A 19471-nucleotide genomic window follows, 5' to 3' on the forward strand; every position below is an offset into this window, starting at 1 on the left:
TCATGCGGAAGTGGCTTTAGCTTCTCAGTGCAGTGCTTTAACCCGCTGCGCCACCAGGGAGGGCCCAAATAAATAAATCTTTAAAAAAAAAACAGACATCAATCTTTTTTTTGCTTTCTGCTACCTTCCAAATATCTGTGAGCAGAGACATTTAACAAATAGTAACTGAGAAGTGATCAGGAGCATGATAAAACACAGAGGAGAGGACCCTCAACATGCTGCTAACCCAATTTTTAATGTAATATCCAGAATGTTAATTCACCTTTCTCCCGTCAACCCACGCTGGCCTCACAGTTTAGCAGCTCAAGCAAGTTGTTACTTAATGTTGAAGTTCAGTGCCCTGAAGTCATTACTATTCGTACCTCCTGCATAGGGTAGTTATGGGAAATAAATGAGTTAAGGTATTAGGACAATATTTGGTGCTCACAAGCCCTTGATAGACAGCTGCTATTATTATCCTTAAACATACGCCCTCTGCTTCTGTTAGGCCCTTGCTACTGTTTCCTGGACAAGCACAATCATGCCCAAATTTCATCTTTGATTCTTATTCTCCTGCTACTTTTCTCCATACAAAGCAGCACTGCTCAAGGAAAATATAATGCAAGTCTGTGTGAAATACTGTTTTGGTTTGGTTTTTGAATTAATTTATTTATGCATACAGAACTGGGGTACAGGCCAGAGGTGCAGGGAGGATGAGAGGATTCATCAGAGACAGAGTGGGGAGCAGACAGGCAGCTCTGTGAAGTACACTGCTGAGGGGAGCAGTGGGTGGGTCAGGAGAGGTCTGCCACGCCATGTGGATCACCTCCAGGGCCAGGGATTGAGCTCATGAAGTGGCTGCTGTGTTTTAACCCGTGTGCCACCAGTCAGGGCCCTGAAATACTGTTTTTTAATAGGAGCATTAGAAAGCTAATGAAAAACAATTGAGGCCCTCCCTGGTGGTGCAGCGGGTTAAAGCACAGCACTAAGAAGCTAAAGCCACATGAGTTCGATCCCCGCCTGCCCCAGAGGTGACCACATGGCGCGGCAGACCTCTCCAGACCAGCCCGCTGCTCCCCTCAGCAGTGGACTTCGTCAATCTACCTGTTCTGCCCCCCACTCTGTCTCTGGTGAAGCCTCTCGCCACCCCTGAGCCTCTGGCCTGTACCCCAATTCTGTATGCACAAATAAATAAATCTTAAAAAAAAACAATTGAAATGTTAATCATATATATTTTAACCCATCAAATAAAAATATCTTTTCAATATGAAATCAAGGTACAAATTGTCATCTCTTTTAAATTCATTTTTTTCCTTTAAAATCCAGTGTACGTTTCATATAACACATCTCCATTCAGATTAGGGAGTTTCAGCTCCACACAAGCTCACAGCAATGCCTCAGGTATCCGGGAGTAAACAGGTGGGCTGCCAGCTCCGTGCCGGGGTGCCCCTGAGGTGCGGGCTGTCGAGTGCTGACTGTTTATAGTACTCTGAGTGGAGGATTGTTTAGCCCATTTGATCCTCATGGCAGCCCTCTTAGGAAAGTCCTTTTATGGCCCCAATTTACAGATGAGAAAACAGGAACTCTTCAAGTGAAATCCCAGCTCATTGATCATGGGGGCAGGACTTACATAGCTTTGTCTGACTAGAAACCCTACTCTTAGCCTGCGTGTAGCTGCCCACAGGGGCCTCTCAGGGCAGGCCCATGCCTGTGGGGTCTCAGGAGGACAGTAAAACCAGCCAGTTGGCACCACTGGACAGTTTTGTGAAGAATAAGAATGGCCGTGAACAGTATCTTCTTGGGTTTTCCCATGGCAATTCGTGCAATTAGTCACCCTATAAAACTTAAATTTGTTTATTTTGTGAACAGATTGTGAATAGATGGAATCTGTGCTCTCCTGACCTCTGGGAATGGGGACTGTCCGGGCAAGGCCTGTTTATGAAACATCTGGAAGGCAAAGTCCTTGAAAGAGAATTCCTATGTGAGGCTCTTTTCACCACAGTCCAGATTGTGTGAGCAAAGTGGAGGATCTTTAACAGTGCTTAGAACTGGCTCTAAAAATGATCTACTTGCTTTTATTGGCAGGGACTTAAAAAATTATGACCTGTGATTTAAAATCAAGATGTCTTTTTGGATAGGAAGTGGTAACTCATTTTATAAGTATCACTTCCAGTGTTCCAATGCTGTTAGTTTACGTAAGCGGCAAGCTTCCCTTCCCTTTGCTATTCCTGAACGATTGCTTTGTGTGTTTTTTTTTTTTTTATCCATAAAGACCGGATTTGGACAAGAGTTGGACCTTAATCCAAGAGAAGCTCCAGATGGACTCCATGGTTATCAAGGGTCTCGATCCAGATACCAACTACCAGTTTGCTGTGCGGGCCATGAATGCCCACGGGCCCAGCCCTCGCAGCCAGCCCAGCTACATCATCTGCACTGTCCGTGAGTACAGAGGCCCTTCTGAGGAGGGGCCTGCACTGCTGAGGCTGGATAGAGTACGCACTGGATTGGGACTCCTCAGCGACCTGCAGGGAACAGCCTGGGAGGGGTCATTCTCAGGCGTCCCAACAGGGACACAGGCTCATTCAGTGTCCAGGAGGTCAGCACATTTATTTTTGCATCATCCTTAGGGAGTCTGACGTTACTGTTCTTTCAGATCACAGAACAGACCACATACCGAGATAACTTGCAACCTCTCCTCCTTCATCCCCTACCACTCACCCTTTTCACCTTTTGAGAAAACAGGTTAATCTTAAAATCCTAAGAGGAAAAAAGACCCCAGACTTTTGTTCATCAATAAATCAAGAATCCTTAAGTAAAGCCATGGCTGTTGAAACATGGTCAGAGAAGTTCCCAGAAGTCCTGGGCAAGCTGAAGTCTAGCTGGTAACCTAGCTCCAGTCTGCAGAGGGCCTGAATGGGGGCTGCAGGAAGACTGGCCAGTGTCTTCCTGACCCGCAGCTTGTGAAGAGTTATAGATGCTGACTCTGGTCTGACTCTACGGAGCTCCCATTTTAAGAACCCCACTTGGTCACTCAGGCCACCTCGCTCTTGGAAAGGGAGTGGGAGTGAAATTCAACTGCTGTGCATTGGGATAACCTGGTAGTTCACAGCTATGATCCTTTTGACTGAAGAGGGCCCAGCCAAGCCAGTTGTTAAATAGTGTGAAGGAATTTGTGAGACCAGTGTTTCTGTCAGGCTGTGCCATTTTTTTGCTCCCACTATGTCCCACCTCAAGGTCTTTACTCCAAGGCTGTTTTCTTGGCACTGTGTCTACTTCCTCCTTAAACAGTGAACTTCAGAATGGAATGTTCAAGTTGACTACTGATACGCAGGTGCCTGTTGGGAACACTTAGGTGCCCCTTCTCTCCCTGACACCACCACCCACTGGCTTCTCTGTTGTCCATTTATCTTAGCCCCACACCTACCTCCTTCCCTAAGGAAAGATAGATAATACTTCAGCTTTGCTAACTAATAAAGTGTGAGCTTCCTGCTGGATCTATTAATGCCAGACCCTATTAGCAGCTTAATTGTTTAATGGGGGCAATTGGTAGAGCTCAATAGTTCTTGAGTCTGTAGTTAATGAAGGCCAGACCCCACTGTTTTCCTTAATTGGCACTCAGCCTGTGAGGGAAAGCAGGGTTGTGGCATCTTCATTGGAGTGTGGGGAGGCTTATTCATGTCTTACCTCAGCCCCACAAAGTTACAAGTAGAATGAGAAGAAAATACTAAAACCTTTTCACGTCCAAGGCTTCTTTTTCTTTCTTTTTTTAAGATTTATTTATTTATGCATACAGAACTGGGGTATAGGCCAGAGGTGCAGGGATGGTGAGGAGATTCACCAGAGACAGAGTGGGCAGCAGAACAGGCAGATCGACGAAGTACACTGCTGAGGGAGGCAGCAAGTGAGATAGGAGAGGTCTGCTGCACCATGTGGAGCACCTCCAGGGATTGAACTTGCACTGAGGCAGCTGTGGCCAGCTTGCAGTGCTAAATTCTAACCCAGGGAGGGCCAGGTCGAGGGCTTCTAATGAGAAATAGTATCATTTCAGTGACCTTGAATAATAGTGCTGACTGATATTTATTTGAGCAATATGTAAGGAAAGTCATGCGGTATTAGTCTATTCCTGCAAGGAACCAAAAAAAAAAAAAAAAAGATGAAGGGCCTCTCAGTCCTTATCTCATCCTGTTGTATTTTTTTGCTTCAAGAAAGAACTGTCAGCATTAGTCTGCCTTATTGTTCCATGGCATTGTTTCTTACCTGAGATAGATCTTACAGGTAAGGTACAGAACAGCGTTCTCTGTGGAGCCTTCAGGACACTTTGGGCCTGTGTCTGTATCTTCACTGGGGTCCACCTTAGCTTGGTCAAGAAGGCTGGACTGGGTAATAAGTCCCTAAGCTATGCCTAACAGAAATGGCAGAACTAAAAGTCATGTGTTTTCTTTTTCCCCAAGACACATGAGATGAAATGAAAAGTAACTCAGCTATGTAGCCAACTCCAGCTTTGTGTAACCACCCCAGGCATGGAATATGGTCTTACACCCAAAAGGTTTCATTTTCCTGCTCTAGAGAAAGAACCACTGAGTTGTTCACTGAAGTGAAGTTTGTTTCCTCGGGGCAGTCCCCAGTTGAAGGTGTATTTTTCATTCCTGGTAAAAAACATTTCGCTCTTCCTTCTCTTGAAGCATTTCTACCTGCTGCTTCTCCCATTTGGGGGAATATAGCGGACTTCTGAAGGATCTTTTCGCTCTCCCCTCTCCAGAGTGTTCCATGTCATTAAGCCCCTTCCTGGAATTAGCTTCCCTGAACTCACACTCAGTTAGCCCAAGAATACGATCCATCCCTGCTTTAATTTTTCAACAGTCCTTTTATCGACTATAACTATTACATGTACCTTTCTGTAAAGGACAAGATGGGAAATATATGGGGGTTTTGGGGTCCTCTCTGCTATTGGAGCCTGAAAGCAGCCACCGACCATGGCTTTATCAGACTTTATCAACAGGCACAGACACTTAACATTTTATATAACATGTCCCAAAAGATTTTTTTTACTTTCTTTCAACTATTTATGACTGCAAAAGCCATTCCCTAGCTCATGTGCTGTTAAAAAAGAAAGCAAATGTACAAAAATGAACAATGATGTAAAATATATATAAATTAATAAATTACATATTTAAAAAATGACTAGAAATGACAGTTTAGGGGTTTATGCAAAATTTATGTACTAGGAAGTGATCAGTCTTCCTCTCAAAGTTCCAAAGGACTGCAAGGTGGGGAGGTATGTAGGAAGACCTCAGGTGGTAAGTAGCTTGGGAAGCTCTGGGGTTAAAGGAAGCAAATATAGAGGTCAGAATTAGTTTGCATTTGGTAATTGATGACTGGGTAGACCACACTTCTTCTCATGGAGCAGTTATAGGACATGGAAGTGCAGTTTCATTGTGATGTTTCATTGTGATGACTCAGCCCCAGAAGAGGAGCAGGTCTACATTGGACCTACAAATCTATATCAACAGGACAAAAACCGATGGTGGTTCAGATTTGCTGATTTCTCTACTATGTTGTTGGGGCTCCTGGCCCCCCAATTTTTTTTTTAAAGATTTATTTATTTGTTCATACAGAACTGTGGTACAAGCCAGAGGTTCAGGGGCGGTGAGAGGCTTCACCAGAGACAGAGTGTGGAACAGAACAGGCAGATCGATGAAGTACACTGCTGAGGGGAGCAGCGGGTGGGTCAGGGGAGGTCTGCCACACCATGTGGTCACCTCCGGGGCAGGCAGGAATCGAACTCATGCAGAAGTGGCTTTAGATTCTCAGTGCTGTGCTTTAACCCGCTGCGCCACCAGGGAGGGCTGGCCCCCAAATTTTAAGAGGTTCTATAGGACATTTGGCAAAACTCCTGATAAGCAGCAATAGTGTCAAACTTGGAAAGTATTGAAAAATGCATTTCAATGAATTTGCCCCTTTGATAGAAATGCCTTCAGTTTACTTTTCACATGAATGTTCTGCCAAGCAACCTGGGCAGCCTGTAATCCCACTGCATTGGAACAGGTGGCTTGAATGGGGGGTGGGGTTGGGAGGAGGAGGCAGTGGGAGAGGGAGAAGGCTCTGGGGGAAGGTTGCTTGGCTCAGCATTACCCCAGGAGCTTGGGCTAGGCCCATAAATTGGTGAGGATCACAGATTTATAAATCTTTAGAATGCAAGACTAAAAAGGGAGCAGGGAGATGAACAAATCATTTGTTTCACTCATAACCTGGATAAATCTGCATTTTAAGCGTGCAGTTTGTGCATAAACATAACTTCCAGCGTGATTTTACACTCCAGTGTCCTCCCTGGTTTCGCGCTATTGATTTGCTAATGTGTCCGTGCCTGTAAATCTGAGTAATGCTCATTTGCACAACTTTATTGGTTCTGAAGGGAATGATTCACTTTGCTGTTTAAATACCTGCTACCTATTAATTGCTTTTCTGAGGCCTTTGTATATCTTACATTACCATACATTTACTTATAATCAGTATACCGATATTTTATCCTCTGTGGCTAGATAGAAAAGAAAGATTAAAGCAAGTCATAAGAAAATATACTTTTCCAAACAAGCACTCCCAGTGTCCCAGCCTCGTCCGTGACACCTGTTCAGTCCGTCTATAGGCAGTTACCTCTGTGAGCAGCCATACGCGATTTTCAGCACATTTTTAAACATTAATTTGTTGAAGTAAGTAATACATGCATACACTCAACCAATTTTCCTTTTGTTTCCTTTTATTCCCTTATCCTTCCTATCACTCTTTTTCTCTCACTCATCATTTCATGGTGAATCTTTTCAGTTCTTTCCTTTACTGCCCTTCTTGCTTTTATACAATCCTCCATTGGGGTGGCTTCTGAGCATCTCAGTTTCTCATCACTTAAGTTCTGTTTATTTTAATCTATGCTTACAGAACTGGGTGACAAGCCAGAAGTGAAGGGGGTGAGAGGCTTCACCAGAGACAGGGTGGGGAGCAGAACAGGCAGATCGTCAAAGTACACTGCTGAGGGGAGCAGCGAGTGGGTCAGGAGAGGTCTGCCGCACCATGTGGGTCAGCTCCCTAGCCAGGGATTGAACTTGTGCTGAAGTGGCTTCAGAGAGCTTCATAATGTCGTGCTTTAACCCGTTGTGCCACCAGAGAGAGCCCTCACTTAGGTTTTTTGCTGAGACAGTGAGGCCATCACTGTGGTCCAGCATGGAGCAGAGATGTATGAAATTAGCTTAAGATGGTGACTGATGTAGGGGAAGGACTCAGTCATGCTGGCTGAGGTTAGTGGATCTCATCAAATTATGCAGCTGAATAGGAAATGCATGTACCCAGAAGCTTGCCCCTAAGAAGTAACTGTAAGAGAACAGATAACTTTGTAAGTATCTCAGGTGTGGTTAGGCCTCTAGTGGAAAACAGAGGCACATGAATTGGGTGAATTGAAGTGAGTTTAGTGAAAAGACTGCAGAAGTTTGGAGGGTGTAAGGAGGTCAAAAGCGTGCGCAGGCTGGAGACAGATGCGGTCACTGCAAGAAGAGGGAGCAGCAGATCCCAGCCTCCGTGGGCACAGTTGAGGAGCAGAGGCTCTGACCCATCCTCCCCACCTCCCACTCTCCTGCAGCTGCTTCCCAATGGGCACAACACAGCTGGCAGCCACACAGGTCAGCTCCCAGGGTCCAGGACACAGGACAGAAGGACAGATGTGGTTCGAAAGGGGCACAGGGAAGGAATCCACCACGCAGGAGGCATAGAATCATCTTGTAGGATAAAAGAACGTGCCTTTTACGTGAATTCCACCAAGCTACAGGTTATGTTTTGATATTTTACTCTTAAAGATTTAGGGCTCGGACCTTATCTCCTTCATCTTTGCCTACTTAGTATATTGCCTTGAATTCAGAAGGTGGTCAAATGCTTGTTGCCTCAGATTTTATTAAGTTGATAAAGCTGGCAAGGATTTCTGCCTTACTCAGCATAACAAACTGGGGTCAGAATGACTCAGCTATATGACTGCTCAGGGTCACCCTTGGACAAGAATCCATCGTAGAATACCTGCTTTTCGATTTGATTCCTAAACTTCGTGGAATTTCTGTTTTTCTAAAGAATCAGTCCCTCAAGTTATGTGACAATATATTCCCTTATATTTCCAAGCAAACATTTAATGTTGGAAACTCAGATGCTGGGAATTCAGCAATATGCAAGAAAGACAAGAAGAATCCTTGCCCTCACCGAGTTTATATTCTAGCCAGTGTGGACAAAGAACAGTTAACCTAACAGTGCAGTGCGAATGTCAGCTAGTGATAGGAGAAAGTTAAGAGGAAAGGCAGTGGGAGGTGAGTGGACGCATCCTGGAAACGGGCCTTGTAAGTGTGTGTCCATTCGCTCACCTGGGGAAAGAACCTTCCAGGCAAATGACAAGGCCCTGACGCAGTAGCATCCTGGGATCTCCAGGAAGATCAAGGAGGCCTGTGGCCTGGATTAGGGGCATTGGGGTAGGAGAATGGCAGGAGATGAGGTCAGCGAGAAAGGAAGGTCACAGTTGCTGCAGGCTGGTTGGCACCTTGGAGGATGTTGGAGGTGGTGGCACTTGGCCTTTGCTTGGTAAAAGGTGGGAAAAGTTGGCAGCTGAAGGGGCGTGGGTAGAGGAATCTTGTTTCAGACTGAGCAGGCGGTCGTAGTTCACAAGTCATCCAGCAGATGGCGCACGTTCACAGGCTTTGAGAACAGGCCTTTGGAAGTCGGCTTGGATTCTTGAAGTGGTTTAGTTCCAGTATGTTGCCACAGATATGTGATTTCTTCCAAGATATGTGATTTCTTCTATGGTTAACTAGTCCCAACCAAAATGGGAGCGAGCAACTAATTTATATTTTAGTTTTGGTAGTTGGAAGAAAAGTTCACTAGCGGACACTTAAATCTTTTTTGTATTCTTTTTTTTTTTTTTGCCTTTATAACTTTCAATGCATAGATACAAAATATTTCTTCCTAAAATAAAATGAAATGAAGGGCTGTCACTCCTCAAGAATTTACACCTGAAAATGAGGGAGAGTGAGATAAGAAAAATTACAAATGACTTAATACTTTCTTGATTTATTTATTTTGCTTCATACGTGAGTACTGGAACTTATTTACAACAGTCTGGAAAATGTCTTTTTGAAGTTCAAGAAAGTAAAGACTTGGTTTTGAGTCTAGTGATTATTTAACTTGGTTAAGTGTATGTTATCAATTCATATGAAAACTGTGTATTTAATCCTGGTCATCTGCCAGGGATTGTCTGGGTGCTGGGGTCTGAGCAGTAAACAAGGTAGACAATTCCTGCCTCCTTGCAGCTTGTGCATGGAGAACTAGCATTTATTAGAACTACCCAGAGCCCTAGTGCCGCCGGCACACACGCCTATCAGGAAACGTGGTGCAGGGCAGAGCTTGCCTCAGCCATGCTAGTGCAAAGCGCTCTGTTTTCTTTTCTTTCTTTCTTTCTTTCTTTTTTTTTTTTGTTAAGATTTATTTTATTTTATCTGGGGTACAAGCCAGAGGTGCAGGGGCTTCACCGGAGACAGAGTTGGGAGCAGAACAGGCAGATCGAGGAAGTACATTGCTGAGGGGAGCAGTGGACTGGTCGGGAGAGGTCTGCCACACCATGTGGGTCAGCTCCCTGGACAAGGATCACACTCATGCTGCAGTGGCTTCAGAGAGCTTCATAAGACGTGCTTTTACCGCTTGCACCACCGGGAGGGCCCTGAATATCATTCTATATAAGTGATGTAGCTGCACTGGAAGTTATAGAGTAAGGGTATCCTACTACCCCTGCAGTATCGAGGTGCTCTGAGCCTGAAGTAGGGGGTGGTTGAGGTGTGGACCTGGGAGGAGGGCTGGCAAGGCATCACAGCAAGGTGACATTGAGGGTTGATAAAGGTGCAGCAGGATGTATGCAAAGGGGTTGGGGATGGAGAGCAGGAGAATCCAGGCAGATGGTTTGCTGGGTTGAGTGTTGAGAGCTCTCTGAGGATATGCAGGGGACCAAAAGGTACAGGGCACAGAGGTAGAAAGCAGAAAGCCACCATGTGCTCTGCTCTTAGGCTAACGCAAAGTCACTTGTTGGAGACCAGCTCCAACTATTGAGGTGTCTGGAGACAAGACAGGCAGGACCCTAAGGTGGGAAGGTGTTGGCGAGCGGAGATTCCTAAAAAAGGGGAGAAGGAGAAAAAGGGGAAAGGGGAGCAAGGAAGACACCGGAGTCGGAGTTGGGTGCAAGTCTTCCTGCTCATTTTTTTTGCAGGTCTTTATTTATACTGTGTAGCAAGATTTAGTTACAATAATGCATCAGGTAAGTTAATAAGAAATCGGCATAAAAGTTTCAAAGAAAGAAGGGAACAATGCATCCTCTTCCTGCTACTTTATGGCATACTAGACTATACATCTTTGTGATAGCTTTCATGTATCCGGATGTTTAACTATGACTTTAAAGGATCAGGGTCTGGGAAAGGATGAGCTGTTAGCAAAGGATTTCGGAGACCTAGGGAAGGAATAAATTATGTTAGCAGAGTCGTCAGTGATAGTCTAAAGAGAAGCTAATGGCTAACTTCAGGTTAGCAGAGAGTAGCTAGTGTTTGTTTTAGGAAGAGGTTAAATAAGGCTAGCAGAGAGTAGTTAGTGATTGTTTTAGGAAAAGAGTAAATTAAGAAGAAGTCACATAGTTATGCATTAAGCAAAACCTGTGTTGAAAATGCTAGGAAATTGTGCATGGGTCCTTATGCCTTGGGAGTTATCTAAGATTCCCTTTTTGTCAAGAGACCAAATAAGCTTTCTAGGAGTCTTGATGCTCTGGGGTCTTATCTTTCCAGGAGCTTGCCTTTTGTCTTCAGTCGAAGGAATTTCCTGCCCAGGAGCAGCTCAACTTGTACTTTGCCCAGGCCAGGTAGCCAATTTAGAGCAAAGGCAATCCAGTTACAAACTGATGTTGCTACAATATTTTTTTGATATTATGATTACACAAAAAAGGGAGGTCATAACATAAGTTAGCAGTGAAAATTCTGATTTTTCAGAGCTTTTCCCGAGCTACCCGGAATCTGTCAGACGATAGACGTTGCAAAGCTTGTGTCAGTCACTGCTATTAGCCGGTTACTCTGCTGCTCCTTTTTGTCACAGGACACAGTGCACTCTTTATGCTCCTTAGTGTGACATTCAACATCAGAATCTTGTCATCTTGTCCCAGCCACCTTCTCTTGAATTTTCACTCCAGGCTTGCTAGCCTGAGCCACCATCCAGTCCTCCAGTTCACCCACTGTTCCAGAAATCTCACCTCCTCGTCTTTCCTTCTGGATATTTTCACAAGGTGTAGCTTTCAAACCCTTGCCGAAACTCTTCCATTAGAAAGCAGCCCATGGAGTTCACTGGACAGTCCATTTGTTATTCACACCGTGGATGCTCAACATTAGCATTTCATGATTTTCCCTCTGATGGAGAAGGTTCCAGATACCTCAGTGCATGGCAGCCTTTGGTTATATTCCACTCACCTCTGTCTTGGCCTCAGCAATATGCCAATACCTCGTTGAAAATAGAACAGATCACTTTTTTTCCTATTTGTTTTGAAAAGGTTTCTTGGGCACAACTTAGTCTTATAGCCCTGAGAGAGACTGACTTGCCCCTGACACAGACTCCATTAATTCTTGGGTAGGACTGTAGGTAAGAGGAAGGACAGAAGCCAGAAGCCAGACTCCCTTCTCTGATTTAAGACTGGCTTCTCCCGTGGCAAGATATACAAAGAAGGAGTTATTTTCGTCCCCGCGGGGTGTGATGGGATACTCCCTGGCTTAGTTAACACTGACCTTTTTTTCTTTTGGAACACAAGTTTACAAAGACATCTGAATGTTCTTAAATCATTTTGCACATGTGCAAAATAATGCAGATGTTTATGCACGTGTGTGCATATGCACATATGCACACACACACACACCTTAATTTAAAAGGAATATAGTAAGATCATCAGAAAGTAAACAAAGATTAGAGACTGAATTGAATGAGATGAGACAGTTGGTTAATTCCTGGATCTCACTGAATGCTGCGCTTCCTCTTAGCAAGAACAAGGACTTTAGAGAAGCTTCTGTCAGAGAAAAGGATGCAAACCATTTTTTTAGTGAAAAAAAAATATATTTTTTCTGAATACTGTTCTGGGAAGAAATTGCTAATTAAATCATGATAGAAAATACTGAGTATTATAATGAACACTGACTTTAATAGTGATTTAATAGATGAGGTAATTTTTTGCATGACTCAATTTTTACTGATCCTCATTAAAAATTGAACAGAAGTTGAGTAATGGCATTTCTTGGCAGGGGGGTGGGGTGGAGTTGATCAAATTTGACAGAAAGAAAACCCTTAGAAAATTAGAAGCATCAATGATTAATATGTTCTTTAAAGTTATTCAGCAAATTTCTTGTGTATATTTTAAAGAGTGGTGCCCAATGCACATTCTGCTATTAAATATCACAGTATTTTTTTTTTTAAGTTGCAGTTGAAGTACTATTTCAGCGGTATCTTAATTCTCTTTATTCAGGCCCTCTTTATGAAGGGAGTAGAACTTACTTACCTTCTGAATTTGCCTACTAAGCCGCAATCTACATAAATCTTCTCCTGGACCATGTATTTAAATGTCAAAGATTCCAACTTCCCTTCTACACAGAAGACATGGTGAATCCTGAAGTTTTTCTCTGCTATGACTTTCTTGTCACATTAGTTTTAGAGGAAACACTGGCTCTTTCAAACGATTCTTAGGGCTTTGCCCCCTTAGTTCAGATAGTTTTATTTTTATATTTTTATATTTCTGCTTCTATTATTCTGGCAAACACCAAAGAAACTTCCACAATCCAGCAGCACACCTTGTCCACTATAGCTATATTCCAAGCTATTATTCGCTTTCACATTTTTTCATCTCTTTGACATTTTCCTCAACATCCTTGGAGAATTTCTCTGCTTCAAAAGCATCATTTTTGTTCCTTATTATCCTAAATGTGGATTTTCATTCTGCTATAAAATTCAGGCTTTATCATTTGCGTTGTTTTTATTATGAGCAATTTCAAGCATAGCAGGAAAAAACAGGCTTCCCCGTATCTTCATGACTCAGCTTGCTGCATCTAAAGAGCGACCACATTTTCTTCAGTGTAACAAAAATCCAACATTTCAGTGCAAGGGCAGCCCCTGAACCCTCACCCCCACATCACCTTTTTCCTTTCCTAAGAGGGATTTACATTTAACATTTCTGACTTCCCTACATGTTTTAATTGTTGGACTAAATATGTAAGTGTGTGTGTGTGTGTGTGTGTGTGTGTGTGTGTGTGTGTGTATACCTCTGGCTAGATTTATCCCCCTATTTCTTATATTTGGAAGTCTTTTTAAGATTTTTCAATCTGATATTTTCTTTTCTTCTTGAAATTTTCTTTTCATGAAGTTTTCCCATGTGCACTGGGGAAAATGTACTTTTTTTTTTTTTTTTTTTGCTGTAGGCCTATATGTCCATTTGATTAAGTTTATGGCTCACATCTTCTATATTGTGAGCTTAACCTAGAAATTACTGAGAGACTTAGAGTTTCCAACCATATTTTCCTACTTCTTTAAACATTTTTCTTGATGTACACACATATATATACACACACACATATATGTCATATATATGTATATATGAATATACATGATAGTTGTAGTATCAGTTCCACATTTAGAATCACTTCATATTCCTGGTGTTACATTCATTTAGTAGTGATTTTTATCATTAATGATGCTTCTTTTTTTTCCCTTAAAGTTTGTTATCCAATAATGTAGATACACTAGTTTTCTTTTCGCTACTTCTGGAAACATCTCTTACAGTTTTAGGTACTTTCTGGAAGCATGAACCTTACCTTTTAAAAATGCAGACTGACAACACTGTTTTAAATTATAGCTTATTATTTTTCAGTTATGACTGCAGGAGTGTTTTGTTATTTCTGCTATCTTATTTTACACTATTTCTCTGCTTTCCATTTTGGAGGTGGGGAACCATTGTTTTGGGTCTTCTTACTTTCTGTAGGATTGATTATATGGAAATGATGTACTTTTAGGCTTTTTTATTATTTGTCTTCTTGACTATATTTTATAAGATATATAATTTGATATTGTTGACTATACGTTTTTAGTCCCTTTTCCCTCTGTTGAGATGAAATGTGTAATTTTTTTTAACTACCCATAAATTATTTCTCAAGTCTGGCGCCTTAGACCACTCGGCCATCCTGACACACTACCCATAAATTATTAACTTGAAAACTTTCATAGTCTAAAGTTGGTCAACATCTGTTGCTGTCCCATAAATAATAAAAGGCTCTTAATTGCTTCAATCCAAATTAATTCCTGCTTGAGTCTAACATGTCACTTTACCGTATTTGGCTCTCCTTTCTTTAATAGCACAAATTTAGCCTTTTTTTTTTTTTACAGTAATGCTTGTTTAGATAACTGACTATTTCCCAGTTTTTGTCTCACTCTTCTTTGCACTGTACTCTTTCCATCTACTTAGTGTACTTTTCAGTAAATCCTTAAAAATGTGTCAGGGCTAAGGTCTCACTGTCTCTGTGATCATGACTTTGTTTCACTCTAACTGGTGAGCAGGCATTTAATGGAGAATTTCATCTATCTCCTAGCACCTTGTCTAAAAGGAGAGGGGGTGGCTTGAGCCTAAGTGTCTCTGACTTAAACCAGGACTGATCAGAATACCTGAAAGACAGCAGAACCACAGCTGATGCCCAAGTGGGTGACCGCACTAAGTAACCCCAGGAGAGCACAGAACCCCGGCACTGAGTCTCATGCCTCACCAGCGCCCTGCCCTGTGGGTAGAGATGGGTGCCTCCTGCCCCATGCATAGGTATCCCTGCCTGTTGTACCTCTTTTTTTTTTCTTTTTCTCATTTTAGGCTCTCTAGTCTCCTCTCTGGCTTCAAAAGGCAAGGTTTTAACTCCTATACCCTCTGTTGTAGGAAGCCAACTAGAAATCACGCTGTCTGCGTCAGCGCTCTGTGATAACCCCTTTCTCTCCGGAGCTATCACTCTGCTCTCCTGCCTGATCACCCCATTCTCATTCAGACACGTACTCATACTCACAAGGGCTCCCTTGGTCCCAAAGACCTTCCCCCACTCACCTCATTTCTTTGCTTTCTTTCAAGCCAGAGTTACTATGTTGTCTGTGGTCCCCCTTACCGCTATTTAAAACTGCCCCAGTCACTTCTCCGCACACACCCACCTGCCTGCACCCTCGTGTGCAGAGCACAAGCGCCTCAGTTTCTCCAAAGCCGTAACACGTCATGCCACTGGATTTCTTAAAATAATGTTTACATGTTAACCTTTTAAAAAATTTCTGTTTTCTTACAGTAAGTTTCTAAGAGTAGAATTATGAAACTAGATAGCTCAAACACTTGTTAAATTGCCAAATTATCCCATAGAAGGGGACAGAGGGAGCAAGGAGAGAAAGAAAGGCGGTACAGAAAGAGAGAGAGAATGCTCCCTCTTTAATCCTTATCTTTCTGGCACTACAGACAATAGATTCTACTATTAATAGTTGACAAATTGGTTCTCCCAGTGAAAGTGATCTCTGAGACACTGCAGGCTTTGGCACTAACCAGATTCAAACTGGAGTCTGCATTTGCTTTGCATTTACTGTGTGCAGAGCGCCCTGTAAGAGAAGCCCTCACCCCTAGGAGGACATTCGCTCAGGCTCTGACATCTAACAAATATCCACTCTCCGTGTCCTATGGAATGCCTGTTATTAGCCATCGTTTGGGCTGTCTAGGGATGTTCAGTTACTTGTCTAAATTGTCCCCAGCGCATTGCACCTCCAATCCCGAGTTATCATCACAGAACGTTGTCAGGAAAGTATCAGTCATTATTCTGTGAAGGGACAAAGACTCTTGGCCTGAAGTTCCAGCCCACAAGGATGAAAACACAGGTTCGCTCTGCCTCGTGTGCTCAGATAAGCGCGCTGGACACACTTTGAGGTGAGGAGCCTGGAAGTCACGTGGCACCTGGAGCGCTCCTTTAGGATGTTCCCAAGGAACAGCTTCACAAAGCTGATGGAACAAACATACCTGCCTTTGGTTGGGCCCTAGAGCGGCTCTGTCCCAGCCACACTGCCCCTGGTGCCAGAGAAACACGTCCGTGGGTTAGTGAGTCCCATTTATGTTAGAGGAAAACATTCTACTACATTGCTTGGGAGAAAGAGGAGCAAAGGCAAAAATAAGGTAGCCATTCACACGCCTGCAGACCCGCTAAGTCCTTGAGCAGCGGTGGCGCCTGCTGAGCAAGCAGACCGGAAATCCCGCCCACTGGCTTTGGGGTTCACAGCTGAGTTCTGTGCCCCACCCCTCAGCATCCCCCCTGCTGGCTCATTTCCAAGAGCCAGGGCCTCGCGTACCTGTTTGAGCTCCTCTATTTCAATTAGAATAACATTGGCTACAGTGGTTCCCGCCATCACAACCACTTCCATTGCCAAAATCAATACAACAGAAAAGGAAAGGTCTCTTGGGCTTCCACTTGCGCCCAGTCAGGCACACGACAGCCTATAGGTGTGAAGGAAGTGCAGGAATCCAATGTGGCGCTTGCACAGTACCTACAGCAGAAGCAGGTAAGGAAGAAAAGATTGAAGCTGGGACACCTGCCTGGTTCTCCAAAATAAAGCCCTGTGTGGGTCCATTTTCACACTGAGGCCCTTCTGGGGTCATTGGTCTGGAAATGGTTGTTTTAGGTTCAGGCACAGCTCCTGGTTCAGTCATTTTTGGCCCAGGTGGCAGGGCTGATGTCACTTAAAGCATGTAGCCCAAGCCAAAGTCATTAATGCAGAAGAGCCATTTGGGAGGCCAACTCCAGAAGGGGCTTGGGGGGTGCATTTTTTTCCAGGAAAGTTCTGCAGCATAATTACTCGCAGATTCTGGAAAGAATTATTAATAGCTTGTAAACTCTTTGTGTGGGTCCTCTTGTGCCTGGATTTTGCTCTCAAGAACCCAGATGAATAATGCTGTTGTATGTTTTCATGATACCTAAATTATCCCAAAAGTTGAATTTTAATCCCCTAGGTAATTTGTTAGTTCCTTCAATGTGCCAAGCGGGCAGTGAAGTTTAGGTGAAGTTTAGGTTAAAAGTGGAGGCCAAAATAGACAATACTGCTTTATTCAAGTTTACAATCTAGTGGGAGAGTTAGTTATGAAATCATCCTACCAATAAATATGTAATCACTAGCTACTAATGCTATAAGAGAGGATTATCACAATATGCAAGAAGGGCCCTGATCTTCTGTGGGGTACGAAAGCCATAATGGGCCACACCGATCTGCTGGTTGACTCCCAACTGGTGTTTCCTGGGATCAACTGGTGTTTCCTGATCCCAGGACTTTGGCGAATGCTCTTTTCCACATCGCCATCCTTTCCCCCCTCCTCTGTCCCCTCTTCTGCATATCATCAAAAGACCAAGGTTGAGTGATATTTTAAAAAGAGAACATTGGACACTTCTAAGGAAAATGGCAACCCTGACTCCAAAAAATAAGGGCCTCCATTTACTCAAAGAATGAGGGGGAAATGGAATCTGATTCTAGTACACGCTGTAGTCAAAAGAGAGACCAAGTATAAATTCTAGCTCTGCCGTTTATTACATATATGCCTTTGAGCAAAGTATTTGATCTTTCTTAGTTTAAATCTGCCCATGGTAAAGTGGGAATAATAATACTAATTTTACAGGATTATGTGAGTGTCAACAGAAACAATGCAGGAGAAGCTTCTAGCACAGTAAAATGATCAATAGATGTTAACTTTTAATGTGCAGGCTCTTGGCCTCCCAGATCTGCTTTTACAAGATCTGGGAAAACAATAGTGGGCAAATCTGGCTTTGAGTTCGGCTTGGCCACTTAGAGGTCTTTGATCTTAGTCAAATCACTTAATTCTTGAGCTTCAATTTACTTAATCTACAAAAATGAAATTAACCATACTTACCTTGCAGGATTATTGTGAAGTTTAGTAGCGTATTATGTTAAGCACCCAGTGGTGCCTCGTAAGTAGGGGGGCAGTCAGTTTCCATAAATAGTGGTGATAAGGATTCTTGACCAAGGAACCAAGGATTTATTTATCTGACAGCCACTGGGCTTGAAGTTGTTGCTGTTTCTCCCCCCTCCCCCACCTCAGACAGGGTTTAATAATATGAAATGAAAAGAATCTTTATGTTGATGAGAAGAGATGTAGGGGCAAGCAAGAACACCTCGGAGGTAGAAAGACCAGCCTACTGAAGGCAAAACCAGTGCATGTCATGTGTGTGGTATGCAATCCATTCATTATCAAAGGACTCTTCTGAAACTCTGCAAGGTCTGAATATATGAGAGAGGGACCTAGACATGGAAAATGAGAAAGGAGAAGAGAAAAAAAACTGAGACCCAGAAAATGAGGACAAAAGTAGGCAGAGGGAAGAAAGCCAGAGACCCAAAGAGACAAGAGTCGTTAGCTCTCTTAAGGCTTTCTAGCTTTGGGTGTGAAAACATCTGGCACACAGCTGTCAGACTGGATGCAGCTACACTCGCTGGGACTTGCATCTACGTGTAAATCTGCCACCCACAGATCTGAATTTTCAGCTAACATGTGGACTATTTTAATGAAACTGCAGGGAATTGGTGAGGAGGTGTAAAAATGCCATCTCCCCTGTTATCTCACCTCCACGAAGATTTACCCCACCTAGGAGTGGCTCCTCTCCTGCTGTCTCCAGGCCACCTATGGCCACCTTTCTCTCTCCCTGGTCAGTTGTGTGCTCTGACCTTCCCCACACTCCCGTTCTTTCTTCGCCCTTTGCCCTGCATCAGTCAGTTGGCTTACGATTTTGCTTAGAGGAGAGTGAATTGGCTTTTGTGAGAGAGCTATTTGACTTTGCTTTTTCAGAAAGGAGAATGTAAGCTTAATTTATGTTTTTGATAATGTATTTCCTCCTTTTCAGCTAGATAGCTAAACACTGGATGTCTGAAAACTAATAGCGTCAGCTACCCTCAGAAGTTTATGTTGCCAGAGGTGTGTTGCTTTTGTGCTGGTGCCTGGCTGGTTCCTGGTTGTTTACAGAAGGCAGCTGGGCCTGCATTTACCCAGACCCACGGGAAGGAAGGATGGGGTGGGGGGGCAGGTGGAGCAGTACTTGAAAGACTCCCACATCTGGCTGGGGAAGCACTTCCGGTGTCAAACCTAAGATGGTAGATACTGTGGATGACAAGCCAACAAAAATTCTACTCTGACTGTTCTCCTACAGGGCAATGCCTTTATTGTCCCTGATGTTTTTCTCAGCCCACCTTCCAGCTCCGAAAGATCCCATAGGCCCACTAAGATCGTTGGCCGTGGTCACCCTCCCTCAGGATACCACTCAGGTTCTTAGTTTTGATGTGGGAATGTTTCCTTTATTATAATGTCTGTCTTGTTTTAAGGAACTTTTAATAGTTCACACATCAGTAGTACATATGTAATATT

At 43.4% G+C, this 19471-nt stretch overlaps 1 protein-coding gene across 2 annotated transcripts in view; it reads left to right on the forward strand.

The window, feature by feature from the left end:
• The window catches only part of EGFLAM (EGF-like, fibronectin type III and laminin G domains), a 141188-nt gene that overhangs the window by 73702 nt on the left and 48015 nt on the right, over nt 1–19471 (forward strand). For both annotated transcript variants that reach the window (XM_004678104.2, XM_012721985.1), the window contains one exon: nt 2252–2418. In XM_004678104.2, the coding sequence (XP_004678161.1) occupies nt 2252–2418 (167 nt within the window). The remainder of the gene's footprint in view (nt 1–2251; nt 2419–19471) is intronic.

Source organism: Condylura cristata, unplaced genomic scaffold (genome assembly GCF_000260355.1).
Source record: "Condylura cristata isolate star-nosed mole 26May11 unplaced genomic scaffold, ConCri1.0 scaffold00007, whole genome shotgun sequence".
Classification (NCBI taxonomy): Eukaryota; Metazoa; Chordata; class Mammalia; order Eulipotyphla; family Talpidae; genus Condylura; species Condylura cristata.